The sequence below is a fragment of the Tauraco erythrolophus genome, chromosome 23 (assembly GCF_009769465.1).
Source record: "Tauraco erythrolophus isolate bTauEry1 chromosome 23, bTauEry1.pri, whole genome shotgun sequence".
NCBI classification, from domain to species: domain Eukaryota; kingdom Metazoa; phylum Chordata; class Aves; order Musophagiformes; family Musophagidae; genus Tauraco; species Tauraco erythrolophus.
In genome coordinates this window covers 9,057,398-9,077,975 of record NC_141487.1, presented here as the reverse complement: position 1 = coordinate 9,077,975, position 20,578 = coordinate 9,057,398, and the positions used below count along the sequence as shown (strand labels likewise).

The window sequence follows — 20,578 nt, the reverse complement described above, 5'->3', positions numbered from 1 at the left end:
CAAATTTTTCCATTTCTTGAGTTTTTCCATTACATATAAATCTGAAGAAATGTTATGATATTCTTTAAGAAACCTCAAAGAGGGTTTCTGAAGTTGTTCTTCAAGGCTGCCTCTGCTGAAGGTGATGAACACAACTGCATTTCTGTATCTCTAAGACACTTCATAAATTTACAGAAAACATCCTAAACACTGTATCTTTTCTGGAAATCATTATTCTTCAAATTTAACGACAAAAATGTAACATCAAAATTACTTCTCATGGTTATTTCTTAGTACAACAGGAAGAGCTGGTAGCATCAGGCTCTTGGTGCCTGTTCCATGAGCAGAGCGAGCCCGGCGAGCCTACGGCTTTCGGGATCTGACGAAGCCAAGCAGACCCCCGTGCCCGGCCCTCTCGCCTTGCACCTCCTGCGAAACTCTGCAAGTCCCGAGCGCACCCCCGGGCCAGATCTCAGGATTTAGGGATCTGCTCCATCACACACAAAGCCATTTTCACTTCTGTTGTCCTCTGCTCTTCATAGCGGAGTGAGCAGCTATCCCAGGGATTCAAAACCAAGCCTAGGAAACGCAGCAAAACTATTCATGGTGGTATTTACCTGCAGGGTCCGGTCTCCCTGAGAAAACCAGTTGTTTCAGCATCACGTCAGGGCCTGGGCTGCTCCGCAGCGCCGGCAGCCCCGGGGGAGCCGCCTGTCCCAGCAGGCAGGGACTGGGAATTGCTCCTTGGTCAGATTTTGACCCGTGCAAAGAAATGGTTTGAATCTCATACTCATTTCCCTAAAACATTGTCGTGGTGTAGCCATCATGTGAGTGCAGAAGGAGCTGCTTTTTAATTTGTGCTCAGAGGGAGCTACTGATTACAGTAACAATAGCAAGTTACGGACAAAACATTTATAGAAATGCAAAATTATTCTGGCACAAGTCTTTTAAGGATGCGTGATTATTCACATCAGTCAGCATTTGACAGAGCTACAGCATCTCCTTGCACAGTTACGCCCAGACAACGTAGATGGTGTTTGGCAGGGTTGGTTTAAACCAGTGGTGCTTTCTTAGCCCAGATCCCTTCACCAGTGAATTTAAAGCAGCTCTGTACCAACAGCTCTGTGAGCCATCGCAGCTGGCACAGCGAACGGAAAAGGCAATGAGCAGAGGAGTTAACCCAGCTCCTGGACTCCGGAAGCCACACCTCCATCTTCTCCCTTAGCGTCCTCCAATTTCCAATTTGAGTGAATTCCTCAGTCAGAATCTAAACAGATGCTAGCCTGTTATCTCACACACGTTTTCACCAGGGACTGCAGAAGCACCTGCGAACGGCGTGACAGCTCCTGGCTGCCGGCACCCCACGTTAAAAGGGCAGGTGAAACACAGCACTGGCCAACCCCGACAGGTTTTTTGCATGCCAGGGGGCAACAAGGCTGCTACCAGAAACACACATGATTATACACCGACTGGGACGGTTCCTGCAGAACTACCTAAAGACACTAAACCACTCTGACGATCCGCCTGCCAGTGGGAGACATGACACTTGAGATTTCAACACAAATAAGGGTAGTGTCCCCACCCAAAACGGTATGGAAAAACAGGGACCGAGTCTGGAGGAAACACCTGTGCTGAAGAGTGTAGCTATAACCACAGTGCTTCACCTGCCCCCACTGCAATAGCCCACTCCTCTGCACGACCCTCCCCATCTTCTAACCAGAAGATCTCTTCAAAGACACTGTATTATTTATCTTTCTGAGCTATACAAGCAGCGTTCCTGATGGGTGGGCACCAGGTCAAACCATCATCTCATGTTGACGTATTATTACAAAACACAGTAAAGCCACATGCTAGCAGACATCAAGTCCCAGATCCTGCACCTTCTTTGTGTGGTACCTGAACCACCACCATGGTGGCAGGTCCGGGCAGGGAGCTAAGAGGATGCCAACGCCAACATACAGCAGTGAGTGACAAGACCTCCTGTGCTTGACAAGTCAAGTTTAATAAATTAGCATAGAGAACTACTTTTCTAATCTCTGCACAATGCTCTACTGGACAACTAGGATCTCCTCTTTCATCCTTCTGTCAAGCAAGCTTCAACCAGCAAGAAACTGTCTGCACCACCCATGACATGGCAGTGCAGCCAGAACTATTACAGAGGAAACACTGCCTTACTCCAGTGAAAAATAAACCAGCAGCTCTTAGCAGCGAGCGGTGTCTATACCACTTGCTCTTTTTTGTACTCTTCCCTGGACGTCTGGGTTTTTTTTTCTGCCATGCCGCACAACCTGAACAACAGACAGTATTTGACTGGAAAGACTAAAGGATGAGGGTGCATGATCTCCTCCAGGATATATTTATTTCCCACAGACTTCTAACCGCTGAACTAATGATGCTGTGCGAGATCTGCATCTGCACATGTTCCCACGTACTGTGCTTCAATAGCCAGGAGGTAAGAAGCCACTCCGAGGGCATCGGCTTCTCAGCACGTGCAGTTTCTTTAACAGCAGTTTCTGTGTTACAACATTCGCTGTACGAACTCACACAGATTGAATTTAATGAGTGTGATAGCTGAGCTCTGTGGAAAAAAACACGTGCCGCACACAGACTTTTTCTTCTGTTTTGCAGAGCATGTCAGACACGTCGTACTCTCTCATCCAAGGCAAGCTGTGGGTGGGGATGGAAGCAGTCTAAGGACACATCACTTCTCTTAGCGCCACTGCTCTGTTCCTGTTTTACAAATCATCTGTCACTTGCCTATGAAATCCTGCTCAACTCTGCTATACAGTAAAAATCCTGAACACCTTCCATGTCGCAGTATCAATCTGATCTGGTTTAGTACTTATTTCTGAGGTGTCATCATTGCAGGAACACGTATTTCTGAAATGAAACTGCAGTAGCATCCTCAATGCAGCTTACAAAGAGCTCTGTTTAGTAGCAAGTTATTACAGGTCATGGTCTCTACCAGCAAATGAAAGCACTTAAAATTTTTACTTACTATGCTAAGACAAACGCTTATCTGTGGTAGAGAGGCAGGTCACTTCCAGGCATTTTGATCAGCAAGAAATGTCACAACTACCGAGACGTAAGACGAGGAAAAAAACGTATTTACACTCTGAGCCTAAGCGACAGTTGGAGAAAGTCGGTGCTTTCACAGAAGAAATAAACACTACTGGGCAGGGGCAGGAATAACGAAGCAATCCAGGCCTGCACATACAGGCATTGTTATCGATTTTAAGCCATTAATCCACCTACCAGGGCGAGACTTCTTACTGGCAACACTTTTCCCATAGTTCTTCCAATGCTGTAGGACTTCAGCTATGACTCCCAATGCCCTCTGGAACTACTCTGTTCCTTTCTATCGTGCCCAGCAGCCAGTGCTCCCTCAAAAGATGGTACCTTCCCCCACTTTTCTTTATCATGCCATTTCTAGAGAAGAGGAGAAGGGGGGTGGCTTAGGCTGACTTTTCCCCCTCAAGTGGCAGTATCTATACCAACAGCGATAAAGCACTTGCTGCCTTTTTTTTTTTTTCAGGATTCTCTCCCCCAGAGCTTAGGGATGGTGAGATTTTCATGCCATCCAGGAACAGCTACTTCAGCAAACCAGGGAAGGTTTTAGACATGCCATATGAACTTGATGTATTTTAGAGGTAGGGCAGACTGTTAAAGATTCCACTTCTTGCACTATTTAGTCATTTATATAAAAACAGTTGGCTGCCTAAGGTCACTCTCTGCATCTCAGGTCAGAAATTTGCTGTGCTTTTCCAGAGGTGCCAACACTATGAAAGATGCTGTGTGTTTGTATGTATGCAAAGAGCAACAGCCTAGGAGGACATGCTGTGCTGCTGCTCACCTGCACAGTTCTACCCACCGCTCATGGAGACTCCCTCCTCCAAGGGTTACAGCTAACGGAGCTACGAACAGCAAAAAAGCACCTCACGGGGCACTAGGCAGTATCAGTGTGCTGTATTTCAAGTACAGTAAAAATTCTGACCCAAGTTTTGCTTCAAAAATTGCCAACTTGAGAATCAAAATATTCACTCAGGAATCACCAGACTGATGAGCAGAATGATATAAAATGGCCTCAATTTGCTGCAAAATTAGATCAATAGGAACTGCAGCAAGCTACAGAACTGTGAAACACTAGAATAAGCCACCAAGAGAGGCTGAGATCTCCTTCCCTGGAAGCTTTCAAAAAGTCAGACATCAGTCACGTTACCCCATTTCTCAACTGGGAGTGGCCTATACAGTCTTCTGAAGTCCCCTTCCTAGTCCTACTCTTTTCAATGAAGTGCCCTGCAAAACAAGTTTTTGCAATAACCTGGCAGGGAGCAGGTGTGTGCTTCAAGCATCCCTAAGCTCCACAGGGAAGGTCTGGGCTACTGACCTCGTCCTACACGGCACCAACTCAGAATACGAGATTGTGATCTAGGGGTGTTAGGATGCAATCCATCCTTCTGCATGTGTGATGCTACAACAAAGTGCTGTCACAACTCTGAGCCTGGATCATAACATCACCCTGGAAGGGCCGGGGATCAACACGGGAGGGCAAGCAGATGCAAACGCGACTGTGTCCTGCAGCTGGGGGCACAGGGAGAAGAGGAGGAAGAGCAAGCTTAAAAAGGTATTCGTTCACATCGTAGGCACAGCAGAGTGACGGACAACACAGAAGCATGCAGATTTAAACCCAAACAAACACTGCATGACACATCATCCTGTAATACTTACTGCAGGCAGTACTTTGTCACATCTGCACATCCACCTGCAAAGGGTGGGAGTCTCGGACCTCTCCGTACTACCTCCACCTGCTTCCAGGTAAATAACCCGACAGCATCTGACACCAGAGGACTGACCTGGGAGTCTACAAAGGCATCACTGGAGGCTCCAGCCAGCATGCGGCGCGGCCCCCGCAGCAGGGGCGGGCAGAGCAGGCTCCCCGGCAGACCCGGCTGTCGGCTTTCGCATCCTCGCAGCCCGCTGGAGCTCCCGTCTCACCGCGGCGCTGGCGGGAGCCTCAGCTGTGTCCCCTCCGCACCTCCGCGACCGTGGCGCACGGGCTAGGGCTCGCCGGCATGCTTCGGGAAGGAGGGAGTCCCGCCGTCGGGGGATGCTCAGCGGTGTTCAGCGGCCGGCGGCATGGCGCCGCACACACCCGCCCGAGCGCTGGAGCCGAGGGGCAGCGCCGCGGGGCTGAAGGGCTCCGGTCAGCGGCGGGGCGGCACGGCCCGGCATTCGGGAGACGTGCGAGTCTTTCTGCGCGGAGACGGGCCACACCTCTCCCGCTGCGGGGAAGCGGCTGCCGTAGCTCGCCCGCACCGGGGCGAGCACCGCCTCAGAGCTCCGGACGGCTCCCGGACGGCTCCGTGGCTGCCGCCCGCACTACCGGCGCGCCGCGCGTTGGAGCCTGTAGACGAGCCCCGCGCGGCCAGGAGCCAACGACGGCACCGGTGTCCCGGGCGGCGGGTCAGGCGAAGGGCTGGAAGCCGGCGGGGCGGTGGCCTCGGTTATCTCCAGCGCGCCCAAGGGCCCACCGCCCCGACACCCTCTCGCGCCCGCAGGCACCGGCAGCGTCGGTAATTGCCCCGGGGCGCCCGGGCAGCGGCAGTTCGCCGGGCGCGGGGCGCCTGAAGCGCGGGGGCAGCCCCGAGACCCCCGCCGCCGGGCGCTTCGGCTCAGGCCGCCTCGGCGGGGAGCGGGGGCGCCGAGTCCCGCCGCCGCCGCCGCCCTCTGCCCACGCCGGGGCCCACCGACGCCGCCATAGCGGGATACCAGCCCCGTCCGACGGCCTCCCCGTCCCGCGCTCAGCGGCGGCCCGGTACGGCCGCAGGCGGCGGGAGGCGGCCGCGGCCGCCGCCTTCCATTGTCTGTGCCGGCGCGGCCGGGCGGGCGGGCGGCCCTGCCCCGCTCCGCTCCGCTCCCCGCCGCCGGCGGCCCCGCGCCCCGCCCCGCCCGCCCCGGGCGGTGACGTCACCGGCCCCCATTGGAGGCCGCCGCCGTGTTTACAGCGCGCGCGTCCTCCGCGCGCCCCGCGCCCCCGGCCCGGCCCCGCGCCAGCCCCGGGGCGCCCGGAGTCCCCGGCCGGCAGCGCGGCTGCGGGGCCCGCCGAGGGAAACGGCGCCGACACGGCGTGCTCCGGCGGCGGGGGCGGCTCAGGGCCGAGGCGGGGAAGACCCGCCTCACCTTCACGCGACCGGGCTCTTCGTGCCGTTCTCATCTCGCCGCACGCAAAGTAACGGTACTTCTGCTCGGTGCTCTAACGGGGCAAATTCGCAAAGCGTTAGCACCGACACGCAATTCCGGAGGGCGTCTGTGCAGTCACCGATCCTAACGGGCTGCGAACTCCCGGGCAGGCTCCCGAGCAGCGCGGCGGGTTCAGTTGTCGCCCGGGAACAAACACGCTTCCCAGAGGAATCCGACGCCTTACCGCGAGGGCAGGCTGGCTCACAGACGACATCCAGAGCAGCAAATGAAATACTGCTCACCTCAATCCAACCACGTCACTTTTCCATAGAAAAGGATAGCCCGGGACAGGCAGGCAATGCGACCGAAGACACGCTTCCTGCAACAGCTGTAGCAGAGCAGCCTGTCCCGAAAGATCAGAGGTGAAAGGAAAAAAAAACCAACCCAAACGGATCTTAACAGGAATATAAACAAACCAGACAAAGCCTCCACAGAGACTGGGAGTCAGCAAAGAAGTGAGGAGGATGAATAGAAACATCTGAAGTTCACGGTGTAGTTCCTAGTAAGGAACAAGGTATCTGTGTCCCATTCCAACGCTTAGGTGTCCTGGTGCGCTGCTCCACAGCTCCGTAACACAGTACAAAATGTTCATCCCTCTTCTTAAAGAGAAGCCAAATATATCACCTTTTACAGTAAAATCCAACATGTGAAGTTAAACAACAGTCGACTCTACCCAGGTGGAAAGAGAAGTCATAAACAGTGCTACTGTTTACGGACACGGATTGTTTCCTACCAAATTTTCTAAGGGCCTCACTGATACTGAACACATCCCTCCTACAAGACTGTGTTGTCTGCATCTCACCACATCTGTGTCCTAGAAAGGGCATCTGGTCCCGGCAAACAGACATCCTCCGTGGATTTTGGTGATCTACCATCTCGCGCGCTTACCGCCGCGTTACAGCGATCACATACCTGTCAAACCGTGAAGTGCCACAGGCAGCGCGCACACGCTGTGCTGTCACAGATACCTCGAACACATGTGATCCCATCCACCTCCTCTGGGCCAAAACAAGAGTTTGGGTGCCACAGGTATGGCCACGTCATGCTAACGTGCGTGAGCCACCAAACCCCCCAGTCTTTTTTACGTTCTCCAGCTGGGAAAGACAGCCAAACCGAGAATCCAACAGTAGCTGAAAGGCTGCCTGTTACGCTCTCTTGCGTCAGCACCATTTACATTCAGTACCAGTCACGCCCTTGTCCATCCCATACACGCTTGACTCATCAGTTCACACGTTGCCTGCCCATATTTTTAAGTTCTTTTGGGGCTCCCTATGGCAGCACTTAATCCTCCCCAACCTCTTTCCTGCAGATGCTTAAGCATAATGCCAAGGAGCACTTGTAACAGTCTCCCTGGAATTTCGAATCACATCCCTTGCCAAGGAAACGTCACCTCTGCAGACACTTTTTGAAAGCAGCAAAGGCTTCAGTGGAGGGCAAACATACGTGCTTTCCACTGGAAATCTGTAGTAAAAAGCCCTTCTAATTTGCCACACATCTGCCACTCGACAATCTCTGTCCTTCAGTTCAGAAGGGGTCTTGTTTGTTTGTTTGTTTTTTTTTCTTTTTTCTTAAGTCTCTCTACAGAAAGTGAATGAAAAGTGAGGTCAAAAGGCTAGAGAAGCACACTGCCTTCTGAAAACTGTCAGTTTTATAGAGAAAAAAGGAGAGGCTGCTAAGTTTATCAGAGAAGGTCAGGATCACATGGGAGTGCTTCCTTTATGAGAAGAAGAAAGGCTTTCTTTGAAAAGAAAGAACACCACTATTCTAATGAACTAGAAAAAAAAATGCAAGAACATCAGCAGCTGGTGACCACTGTCCATTTGTAAAAGATCTAAGTAATCTGTGGGGTAAAATAAGGAAAACTCAGAATAAAACAGGCATGGATGTGTGTAGTTCAGAAAAGGCTGCACTATCCTTTATGGCACAGCATAGACACTGAAAAAGGAAGAAGCCCTTCAGAGAACGGCCACCTAACGTGCTGCCCCTTAACACTCCTTCTCTGCACGCTCCTTCACTTGGCTTGATGCAGTCCTAGGAACAGGAGGCATGCAGGGATACCGTCTCACACTATTTTCCAGTCATTTGCAGTACCGCTCCCTGATCCCAACGGCCAATACTTGTTCTGTGCTCAAACAGGTGGGGTTTTATCCTTGCCCCAAGCTCACTACTTCCAAGAGTAGGAGTCACTATAAACCGGGAGATTATTTAATGAAATGTTTTTCTCTGAGAAACACAATTCCCACTGTTTCACTCAAAACATCCTCCTGTTCATCATATCTCTCCCAGACCCTGCGCCCTGCAGGCACTGGTAAAATGGTCCCTGAATAATTGTAAGAATCGCCTACCTTTAAAAAACACTTAACCCAAAAGTTGCTGTAAGTGCTTATAAGAAGGAAGCTCGATACGTCATACCCCTGTGGCTCTCTGCTAGCACAGTAGCCAGGTGGAAGCAAATCCTGCTGCGATGCTGCACAGACGCCCGAGTGGATCTCAGGGCACTCCTCTGTGGCAAAGGTACAGCAATGTCCCCCAGCGCCCCGCATCTCTGCTCCGGGCCTGCACCGAGGGCTGCTTAGCAGGCAAAAAAGGTTGTGCTCACTTTTTCCTGCTGGTCACCGTGGAACTCTGGTTTTTGCACACTTGGTTTCAGATGCTTTTTTGCTAACCCATCTTTGCCAAAATCTGGAAACTTCTACAGAGGTGAGATTCCAAGTGTGCCTACTCCCTTAGCAATAACTGGGAGCCACCCGTACCCAAGAGCGGCAATTTTATGTACATACCTATTTTATTTATTGGCTTTGTTTACACTGGATCCTTTCATGATGGAGCTACTACTGTCTGCCCTTTTATGTCTAGAGCTGTGTACTACAGCCTGTGCAGCACAGCCTATTACTGCAACGGCATACAACAACTACTCAAATCCTATAACTGGACAGTAAATTCTCAAGAGGAGCTTGCAGAGAAACTGAAGCCACTACGCTGCGAGCTGGGCATGGTCAGGCAGCGAAAGACTTGCCTCCTCAAGAGAGAAACAGGCTAAAGGTTTCCAGGTATCTGCAGAATTGAACAAGGAAGGCAGATTAATTTCTGTCTTAATATAATGGAGAATATACAGTTCATATATAGGATGTCTTTGTCTCTATTTTAAAGAGATTTGTGGAAGACAATTGTTTATCTAAACTTATGTAAAATGGAAATTGTTTATCCTTTTACTATGCTGTTCCTGGGATATGGCTGTTAACCCCGCCGCTCTCACAGTGGTCATACCAGCTGGAATCATTAATTGTGTTGTAGCAGCGCAGAGCAAAGGAACTCGAAGTGTTCCACTGAGTTAATTAAAAAGAATGTTAAAATTCTAGTCAATATTTTGGGACTACAAATATTCCTTGAAAACCTTCCCTCAAGACCACATAACAGACAGCAGGGCAAGGATTTGAAGCAGGACAATTAAAGTAAACAAAGAAGACAGAGATTTGTGTATTTGTTCTATTGATAGGACCAACTCACATTACATTATACCTTAGCTAGCTAAGCTAACATTTGTTCTCCAAGAATAAACTGGAAGATGTTGCTGGTTCTTTAAATAAGAGCGTAATTTTCTCCCTTTGGAGCACTGTGCATCAAGGCAGAGGCTTCTGATAAGTCATGGTTAGTATAATTATTCAGTCTTTTTCCCTGAAGGGCCTCTGCAATGCAGCGGTCCTTTTACTTTTTTTTTCCCTCCCTGTTAGCAATGCCCTAGTTTGTTCACTGCTGCAGTCCCCCTCCCTTCCACCATCACCACATCATAACAATCTCTAATTGAGAGCTTGCCCACTAACCAGGAGCTCCCAGACAAACTGCAGGAATACCAGAGACAGCACTCACAGCCACATTCTGCAGCTCCTCCAAATTCACCAGCACCGAGGGTTTTAAAACCTATCCACATTGCTTGCCACACTGGAGAGTCTGCTAACAGCTGAGTATCCATCTCCATCTCATCAGTATTGGCTGTGTGTCATGAGCAACATGCTGCCTCAGTAGCTGATGAAAAGCACCTGCAGAGTCTTCTCATAGTCAGAAGTCAAGCAAACTCAATACTGATGCTGAACATTCCCCTTTAAGAGCTGTTTCCATTTCTGTTTGCAAGTATGCCTCTACAGCCATGTCACAAACCTCTCTTTACTCCTGCAATAACCACAGTGATGTCTCTGTTCTGCTCACATCTACAGATGCAATGCCACCCCGACTTCCTTGAAATGTCCCTCTTGTACGTGGCAGGAGAAACACAGCAGCTACAGGTGAGGAAGCAGAGACAAACTAAACATTTGCGTGTTGCAGGGAGGGGGAGAGCCACGGAAGGATGCGTCACTCTGCTGCTAATATTAATGGATAACCTTGAACAGCTGAAGATACATGTACTGTGCCACTGAAATCATGCCTGATGCTACTTTGAAGGAAATTCTATTTTCTTATCGTCCCTCTTCCTGCCAACTGTCTCCAAAAGCATCAGTTCAGACTCTGCACACGTACACACCAGCTCTGCCAGAATCTGGCCAGAAATGGCTCCTCCTCACCTGCCCCTGGCACTCACGTTTTACAGATGAACTGCGGATGCTCTAACCAGCAGTGTCAGGGTGCTCAGATTTGACTCACCTGACTAGTCCCTAGGTTCACAGCTGCTAAGGGTATGCAGAAAGCTTCTAATGAATGCTTTAATGAAGAAAACTTTTTCTGTCAAGGCTTCCCAAACAGACCAAGAGAGCTCACCAAAAACCTTTCGAACACCACCTGCTTACACTGACATGTAGGTGGCCTGAATTAAGCTCAAAACTGTGCAATATTTCTCCAGTAAAACAGTTGTAAGCATTTGCCATGTCCATCAAATATATAAAATAGCAATGACATCACAGTAACATATGCTTCAAACCTTTGTAATGACAGCAATATTGTAAAGGCATTAAATTTGTATCAAAAGTAATACCCACAGTAGATTTCCCAAAGCATGCGTTGTATTACAGGTACTATGTTCGCAGCTGACAGACGAAACAGGATGAGGTTAATTGAGGAACAAACTGCATCAGTATATTAGCTCATTACCTGTCTTGCCTTCAGCAGGGCCCTGTGCAAACAACAAAGCCTATGACTTCTTTTGTGTAACGTTTTCTAACAGTAGTATCAGTTTCTCAGCTATGATATCTCTGAAGACTAAGGATCTGACCCTACTGTACTTGTCCACTGTGTTTGGCAGAGAAAACAGACACTTAGCAAATGGGTCACCAAGCAGGAGTGTTGGGACTTTGCTAAGACGCAGTGCCCGAGCACCTGACTCCAATGAAGAAAGACAAAAGCAGTATTACTGGTCATTTCCCAGTCTGTCATACAAACCAGCTCTTCCCCTGCATCTCCTTGGTCTGAGTTGGAAGCTGTGTGTCTCTAGCAATTGCACTCTGGAAGGGAAACAAACATTTCAGGCTCCTAAGTTCCCTGCAGTCCTTCTAAAATGTGTTTTGGGGGTATAGGGTTACCAGGTAAACCTGAACCTAAAACTGGCATGCACAGAGTTGCCATACAAATCCAGAGCCTGTGTTCCCATCTCTCAGTGTGACCTTTAGGTACCAGAGATCTGATCTGATCAATCATGGATCCTTCTGCCAACTGCCTGGCTAAGAGCTAACGCTATTAACGTGTCCTTCTCATCCCTGCAAGGCACAAGGGACGCTCTTACCAGTCTAGAAAGGCTGATTGCAGCTCCTATGTGCCAGAGCGTGCCTGACTTGCCATTAGCACAGACTGCTCTGGCACTGAGACTCTGAAGCGTTTGACAGAATCTGCATTTGCCCCATTTGGTAACTCCTAGGGAACGAGGTGGGATGTGGTCATCACAGCAGTGGCTGACTAAAGTCCCCTCATTCCTTAAATTGTCTCACCGTTTTTGTACTTTCTGCGTATGTTAACACCCTTTTTTTTTCAGACAAGCTCAAGTTTCAGAGTTCTTAGGGAAGACAACTGCAGGGTGGATGCTCCTCTCCTGCTAGGGACTGGATAGTACCTGTTTTAGAGAAACAATCAGCTTTCTATTCAGACAAAGAAAACACCCCTTTGTCTCCTTCTCATCAAATCCTGCCATGTTTTGTCCGCATCAAAAGAACAAGCAGGAAATTTCAGGACGAGATCTTTGACTAATTGTGCAACAGACCTTCCCCACAGCACAAACTTGCCCCTCTACATCCCTCCCCCATGCCAGGAGCTGCTCCTTTAATTCGCAGTCCTACCATTCGGTGAGCTTGGTTAAAGAATATCATGTGCTTCTTACCATCCAAGGACAGCCAGTCATGCTGGGAGGAAGGCAGGGTTGGCAGAGCTCTGGCTTTATATTCAAACACCACAGAATTGGAGATGATCTGATTGTTGAAGGCAACTTGCAAAGTCACGAGCCCAGTGTCATGAGCTAAAAGAAAAACATGTGTGGTAAGACAGAGAGTTCCCCTCACAAATGCACAGCTAAGTATTACCCTGTTGATCTCCCCATGTGCTAAGCAGAAGGCTGAGAGCAGATGCAGCGAGAGGAGAGGGGACGTTTGTCAATATTTTTGTGACTATGCAACTGAAGAGTCCAAAACGCAAATCTGTATTTTCAAACACAAAGGTTGTAAGCTTACGAGTCATCTAACGGGTTGATGACTCAGGAGGCAGAAACACGTGTTCCTAAAGGTTAACCAGCCTCCCTGCGTTTCCAGCAGGAAGCTGGGGCCTAACAATGAAGCTAAGTTATTCTGCATACACTTAAAGTCTTATACTGAGGGCCAGTGCTATGGAAAATCTCTGCAGGGAGGTTAGAGGTCTTCTCATCCTGTAAGTACCAAGGACAAAGTGCAGAATATAGGCAAATTAAGAGTCAGTAGAGCAGTGAGTGCACCTCTGAACAACAGTTGCTCTTTAATCTGCTATTTTAAAACTCAAGAAATGCTTAGAATTAAAGTATTTCAAATTATTTTAAAGCTAATTCAGAGCTTCTAAATGGTATTTGTTGTGATCTGGTGTGATAGATCAACATCCTAAATTGCTGTTCTCACACTAAACAGGTCAAAGAAAAAGGAAAAGCTTTTTGATGTTTATGCACCACGTTTCACAATGGACACATGAATTTAGTCAAGACATGTACACAACACTATTAGGCTAAGAAATTGTTCTGAAACCACCAGCTTTTCTCACCTGGGCAGTAGCAGCGCAGTACCCCTGGCTGAATTAAAGATGCAGGCACTGAGATCTGATCAAACAGACAGCTGTAATTATTGCTGGCTTCCTGCCATGGACCAGTAATTAGGACTTTCACTCCTCCCTGTGAAGAAAAGAGAGAGGGGGGAAAAAAAGCATTACAGAAGAGGCCATTCCCAGAGAGGACCATGCACTGAAATGGCTGAATGGCAACCAGCACCACAAGAGCTAACAGAAGTGCCAAGCTAACACTGAAACTTGGCAACAGTCAACACCGATGCCTGAGTTTCCCACTGCTGTGGGAAAAACAAAAAGAGCATTCCATGGTAGAGCATTTTTCTTTCTCTTCACTCGCTCTGTTCCCCACTCCTGCCCACATACTCAAATCCCGTGCTTTGCCAGTGTGACCCTCGCTGCAGACCACCTGCCTTTCTTTTGGTCACTTGCCAGCTCCGAGACCAGCAATGGCAAACCTCACCAATGCTGCAGGCCAGACATCCCTCCCACCAGGCAGCTCCTGGTAACTTCTGGGCACTCCGTCCCCACCTCAAACCCACCACCACCTCCTTGCTGCTGCCTGCACACGCTCCAGGTGTGTCTCCTTGCCACTGAAAAGTGCCATGGGTCAACCACAGCGAGCGTGTCATGTGCTTGCCATCACCACCCTGACCTTGCTGATATGGATTGAAGATTGAGTACAGGGCACAAGAGGCCACACACCGCCTCCAAAGTCACGACTGGAAGCACGAGAGGAGCTGGACCGCGAGCCCGGCAGCCTGCGGCGATGGAAGATCTCAGCTAAAAACGCCAGTCCCACAACTTGGCTTTTCCAGGTACTGGGAACTTGGGTCAAACGACGACGCATGACAACAGCCGAGTGACCCAGAACGGGGCTGCCTGTGCAGAGAGGTTCCTTGCCCGCCGCAGGGCGCCCGTCCCAGCCCGTCCCCCGCCCGGGCTCCTGTGCCGAAGACACGCACGACCCGCGGGACGCCCTTCGCGCCCGCCCGTCCTGCCGCGGCAGGAGCGCACCGGCTCCACTCGCGCTCGGGCCTGCAGGTCACGCTCCGCCGCAGCGGGGCGAGCCGGGGGGCGCCGCGTCCCCGCCCCGTCCCGTCCCGTCCCGTCCCCGCGGCCGTGCTGCCCTCGGGCGGCCGCCGGCGGGAGCGCGGCCCGCCCGCCCCCGGGAGGCGGATCCGCCGGGGCCGGCTGGCGGCCGGGATGCCCCGGGCACCTCGGTGCCGAGCCCCGAGAACCCCCTTCATCTGCGGCAGAACTGGCTCCGGACGGCTGTCTGTCTGATCCTGAGCTCAGCAAACAAAGGGTTAGCGGGGTGCTGCTCTGAGCCGCCTCCAAACAAACCCCGGAGCTCCCGGTATGAATCCCCAGGAGCAGAAAGCAACCCTGGCCTTGTGTTGGTTTTGAAAAACGTTCTGGGGAGTCTGTGCAGATGGATTAGGCCTTGTGATCTGTGTAAAACAGAAATAAAACAAGCTCTGCCAGCAGGAGTCGAACAATTCATTAGTGCAGCAATGGGTAACAAAAAAAAAGGTTTCCATGGTAGCAGCAAAAAAGAGACTTGCACCAGAAAGGCTGGAGGTTTGCTGCTGCTGTTTTTCTTTCCCTGTTGATTTTTGGAACCTTCTATCTACGCAAGCAAGAAAGGGTCAGACTGTGCAGAGAAACAGCACCTGTAGCCCAACACAGCCAAACGCCCCTGAAACACTGCTGCGTGCAAACGAAGCCTAACTGGGTTCAGTTGCCAACAGGCCAGAATTCGTATTGTTCCACATTAAACGGTCAGGTAGGTAACACCAGTGGTGACCACCACAGTGCTGACCTTCAGCTCGTATTACACTCCAGAGAAGCAAGACTGGCACATTCAGACCCAGTTTTCCACCAAGACCAAGAGAAGGTACACTCCAGCTGGTGGTGAGCAGATGATCAGCGACCACCTTGTCTCTTAGAGAGGACTCTGGATTCGGCAGCTGGCAGAGGTGACGCCCCCCAGCATCTCCTGCCCTAGATAGTTCCAGATGTCCCTGTCAGCTGCAGACCGCATGAACAGGGGGTGAGCGTGGGATGAGGGCTGGGGTGCCTTCAGCTTTCCACCATGCCTGAGCCTGCACCACCACCTCTCTGGCCATGATGGATTTCTCCGGAGAGAGCAACTAAACGGAGGGCAGAAACTCCTGAAGGAGGCTCTTCATCAGAGCCCACTGGCCATGCCCGCATGCTGGCAAGCTCAGTTCCTTTCCATCTGCAGAGTGAACACCCATGTTTTCCACACCAAGTCCCATATTGTCTAGTGGAAGGCGTCCCTGCCTGTGGCACGGGAGTTGGAGCTAGATGATCTTTAAGGTCCCTTCCAACCCAAACCATTCTATGATCCTATATTGCAGAGGATGTGAACTCGCAGAGCCACGCAATACCAACTCATCGTCCGCTCCGGTAACGCTGTGGTCATTCAGCTGAAGGTTAAGCCACCTCATCTGCTTATTATCACGTTTCTGCTGCCTGGCCCACTAGCAAACTTGCCATCCACTGGTTTCAGATGGACGCCTACTGGGGGTGGCATCACAGGACTGATAATCAGACAGCACTAATCGACAAGAACAGGGAGATCTTTTCCTCAGCAGCTGTTACACACCTCTGTAAGGCAACAGATACAACAGAGAAGGACCTGGGGGCGCGGGCAGACAGCCGGCTGAACGTGAGCCGGCAGCGTGCCCAGCCTGGAGAAAAGGCGGCTCAGGGGAGACCTCATCGCTCTCCACAACTGCCTGAAAGGAGGCTGTAGTGAGGTGGAGGTCAGTCTCTTCTCCCGAGTAACAAGACGAGAGAAAACGTCCTCAAGTTGCGCCAGGGGAGGTTTATACTGATATTAGGAAAAACTTCTTCACCAAAAGGGCTGTCAACCATTGGAACTGGCTGCCCAGGGAAGTGGTTGAGTCACCATCCCTGGAGGTACTTAAAAGATGTGTAGATGTGGCACTTAGGGACATGGTTTAGTGGTGGGTTTGGCAGCGCTGTTAACGGTTGGACTTGACGACCTTAAAGGTCTTTTCCAACCTAAGCAATTCTATGATTCTATAATTTTATGATTTTTTTTTTTTATTCAAAACAACCTGCTTCTCCATTACTGGCCCAAAACAGCCTCTTCCCTCCAGCATTCCTTCACATCAGAAAAGTCTGTGCTGCTGACATTAACTTGTGGTGCCTGAGACTGCTTTTGGATAGTCTGTGGGATGGAGGTAAATGCTGAACTCGTTAAGGCAATGCAGGTCAGGGATCATTCTAGTAAGAACATCAGAGACAGACTGAAGGATCAGCTCCAGTTTGCAAACTCTGCTGCTCTAACATGGCTAGGTACCACCATGAAGCCACCACATGGGAAACACTTTGCTTTTCAATGAAACAAAACATTTCTGTTCCCTGGTTCCTAAATGAGGAAAGGGCCCTGTCAGAGTAATGAAGTGCTTAATTAAAATTACACTCAGACATGCAAATGGCCTTGGATGCTCTGCCTTCTAAGAGAAATATTTTAAGAGCCTTGTCAAAGCTTTAACAAACCAGTTCTTGGGAGCCCTTATTAAGAAAGCAACGAAAGGCAAAGCAGTAAATGTTAATGAGTAAAAGCCCTGGACTTACCTCAGGGTAAGACCATTCTGGTGAATAATCTGTCACCATGAACAAGCGCCCACTCTGCTGTAGCAACCCCAAAGTGCCTTGTGCCGCAGCTGCCGAGACCACCTCAGCCACATGCATGTACGCCATCGTGCTGGCTCCGTTCTCCGTGCTGCTGAGCTGCATGTTGGTTTGCTGAGGGCTGCAGCAAGGAATGCACATTTCAGCCTGGTTGTAGGTTGGTCTGTTACTGTCTTCAGGCTGAGACAGTCCGGCACTGTCACCTGACACCAGCTGGTGTCCGTAGAGAGCATTGCTCCCACCTTCTACTGATATGAAATCGTTAATTAGATCAGAAAACTGGTTGCTGAAGGAGATGTCAAAGTGGTCCAAGTTAAGCTCCATGTTGGAGGAGTTATTTAAGCTGGGGTGGGCCACAGGATAGAGTCCTTGTACCATGTTTCCTTGGAGAACAGGGAGGTTGTTCCCATTCCTGATACTCCCGTTGGCCTCAGGCTGCAAGTAGTGTTCTGTGCTGCAGGCTTGAAGATCCCCTGATTTAAGAAGATTTTCGTTCCCTTCTGCCTGTTGGGAGGTCTCCATGGGAACTTCAGCTTCTGCAGTCATAGCCTGGAAGTTTGCTTGGAACTGCATGAGCTGGAGAGAAGAGGTGGACTCTATTCTGGTTTCCACTGTGCCGTTACAGTTGGAAGTGGTTTGGGAGGAGGACTCTGTTTTCACACTGGGGATTCCTAATGTGTTCACAAATGAGCCACTTGTGTCATTCAAATTGTTGTGAGTGTTTTGCTCGAGGGGAAGAGGTTTGCTGGCATCCTGCAGAAAGAAGCTGGGGGAAGGGGTCTGATGAACATGAGGGCTCTGGACAGTCTGATTGAAGCTGGAAGAATAGTCCTTGTTGGAGTCAATAGCACTGAAGTCCATCTGCTCCAGGGTGGTACTCGGGCTCAGACCTCCTCCAGACGGAAGCAAACCTGAACCAGTAGTGAGGGTGAGAGTGTTAGATGCAGAAGTGGAGGAAAATGCTTCTTTGGACATCTGTTGTTCGAAAGATGTGTCCTCAGTTTTAATTTCTTTTGTGAGGGTTGTATTGAAGTTGAAGCTACGTTCCGTTGTGGGTGACTGCCTTATGTTGGTACTGATGCTGTCACTTTTCATACCTCCTCCACCATAAGTCTGCCCTTGCTTGGGATTGTTAAGAAAACAGTCTGGGTCAAAATTCATGGTGGTTTCTGGAATTTTTCTATTTCCATCTAAAGTTGTGGAGAGCACAAGTTCCTCGGAGACAGTGCTGGGTAGCATCGACAAGCTCTCTGAACTGCCGGTTGTTGGAAACGCAAATTTGTGTCCATCTGAACTCACAGCAAGTACCAGTCCTTGCGCAGCTGCGTCTGAGGACAGAAGGTGTTGATTTGGGCCAGAGGTGGGTGACATGGTATACACAGCTTCACTGGTGACTTCCGACATAAACACAGTGGCACTTTGTGACAAGCTCCCCATAACTGATGCTACAGCCATACTGGACACGCCAGTGACAGCCGGGCTATCTGCCATATCCGGGTCACTATTTAATCCACTGCTGATGGACACGGGAGAATTCTGGGTTGTGTCAGGGACCTCCACCTGGTTGGTGGATGAAACCTCAGTGCTGTTTTGATGGAGCAACACCGGTTTCGCCACTTTGCCGTTCCTCTTCTCTCGGCTGGAGGCCTTGCCATGACTGTGCTCGTTCTTGCCTTCAGAGACATCGTTATTTTGTACCTCTGAATGAGCGCTGTACCCACCTGTCCTTGGTTCGACCTTTGGTGATATGATGCGATGTTTGGCACTGTTACACTTGTGATGCACACTGCTTCCTGCCCCTGTGCCAGAAAACAACAACATTTGCCGTTCAGTAAACACGTCATTAAGACATGCTAGTTGTGTATCTTACGGCTGTAGCAAAGGGCGGCCATGCTTCCACGCGAGCGTGCACGCACACGTACGGGAGAGCAAGAGAGACCTTCAAAATAAAAAGTAATTTCTCACCAGTGCCAGATTTATAGCTCCTTTCTGTCTAACACACAGATTCGCTGCATGCAACAACAGCAACCTCCAAGGAGGCACTTGTGCAACCTTCCCCTCATCCCACGTAGCACCTACCCCCTCCCTCCCCGCCCCGATCAGACAACACATTAGGAGGAGAGGAATCGGTGTCTGTGACAAGTTTCGGCGTTATGTGAACACAACCGATCTCAGTGCGAGGGCTGCTGCTGCCAGCTGTGGCAGAGGGTTCCTGCCTCGTTTCACCTGCACCATGGGCAAGACCTCAGCCCCCTGCGACACAGACGCTCTGCGCTGCGCTGGCTGACGGCGGGTGCTGTGACCAGCCGCTCTCGTGGGCTGGATGCTGACTGGCAATCTGGGGGTGACAGACGCCGTATCGTGCTCCTGGCCCTGGCACCACCCTGCTGCCTAGATGGCAAACCTGATCTTCTTGTTTTCATTGTGTCTGTTACAGCTGCCAACCAAATTACTAAAGAAGTACCACATTAGCCAGCACAACGGAGGCTTTCCCTCCCATAAGGATGGCGATGCGCTTCTCTTGTTCTAAGCCGTTCGTATGCTGACAGATAAACATCTTGTACTTGGAGAGGTCGCACGCAGAGCGCACGGTTTGTGTCGGAGCGGCTGAAGAATGCTCAAGCAAAGGTCACCAGAAGACAGCCCTCCGCAGAGTTGAGCCAGCCGGTGCTTTTACTGGCCCCACAGAAAAATGAGCATCACCCGAGTCCCTGGGAGCTTGAAGATCAGGTAGGATGAAGTAAACGATTCTGTCTGCAAAGGCATCTTAGCCACAAACTCTGGTGCAGGGACTGCTTTTGTTGTTTCAAGAACAGCCCATGAATTTTTGATGTTTCTTTCCTTAATTGATTCATTTTCCCTAGAATGAGGTAAGAACATTAATTATGGTACTGTATAATGACTAAAGGGGGAAAAGAAACCTCCTCCTTATAGCTAATGGCTACAATTATAAATGCCATCTTCTGGGTAACATAAAGCGTCCATGTAGCTGCTGCAATTTGCTAACTCTTTTGTTCCTTGCCCTTGAAGGGGAACTTCTCTATTGTGTGCTCAAGATTTGAATCAGGTCACTCAAAGTAGTTCACGACAGTGCTTTTGAGACTAAATGCAATATTAAATCTCTCTATTCTCTTAGGTATAGAGATGAACAGGAACAAGGGAGAGGCTTTCATGCTGCTGTCTTGGCAGATGACAGTAAGGAATTGGGAAGGTATGTGTCAGTGTGCAAGCCGTTACAAAACAAAGCGACAGTGTTATGTTAAAAAGCATGCAGCAGACTTAGCATGAGACAAAACATCAAAGGGAAGAATAAAAGGATTCATGTTCAGATCTGCAAGCCTGGATCAAATGCTGAGCCTTAGGGGTTGAATTTTAATCCAAACTCAGGTATTCCAGAGGTCATCATTCTCACTTAAGTCTTGATTGTATAATGCCACTGCCCCCCAAGAAAGAA

General features: G+C 50.1%; 1 protein-coding gene across 5 annotated transcripts in view; it reads right to left on the bottom strand.

Annotated features, from left to right (window-relative positions):
- CAMTA1 (calmodulin binding transcription activator 1) overlaps positions 1–20,578 on the bottom strand; it is a 278,929-nt gene that overhangs the window by 30,908 nt on the left and 227,443 nt on the right. For all 5 annotated transcript variants that reach the window (XM_086625664.1, XM_086625663.1, XM_086625665.1 and 2 more), the window contains 3 exons: positions 17,068–18,923; positions 13,414–13,540; positions 12,515–12,649 (listed from right to left, as the gene is read on the bottom strand). In XM_086625664.1, coding sequence (XP_086481790.1) covers positions 12,515–12,649; positions 13,414–13,540; positions 17,068–18,923 — 2,118 coding nt within the window. The remainder of the gene's footprint in view (positions 1–12,514; positions 12,650–13,413; positions 13,541–17,067; positions 18,924–20,578) is intronic.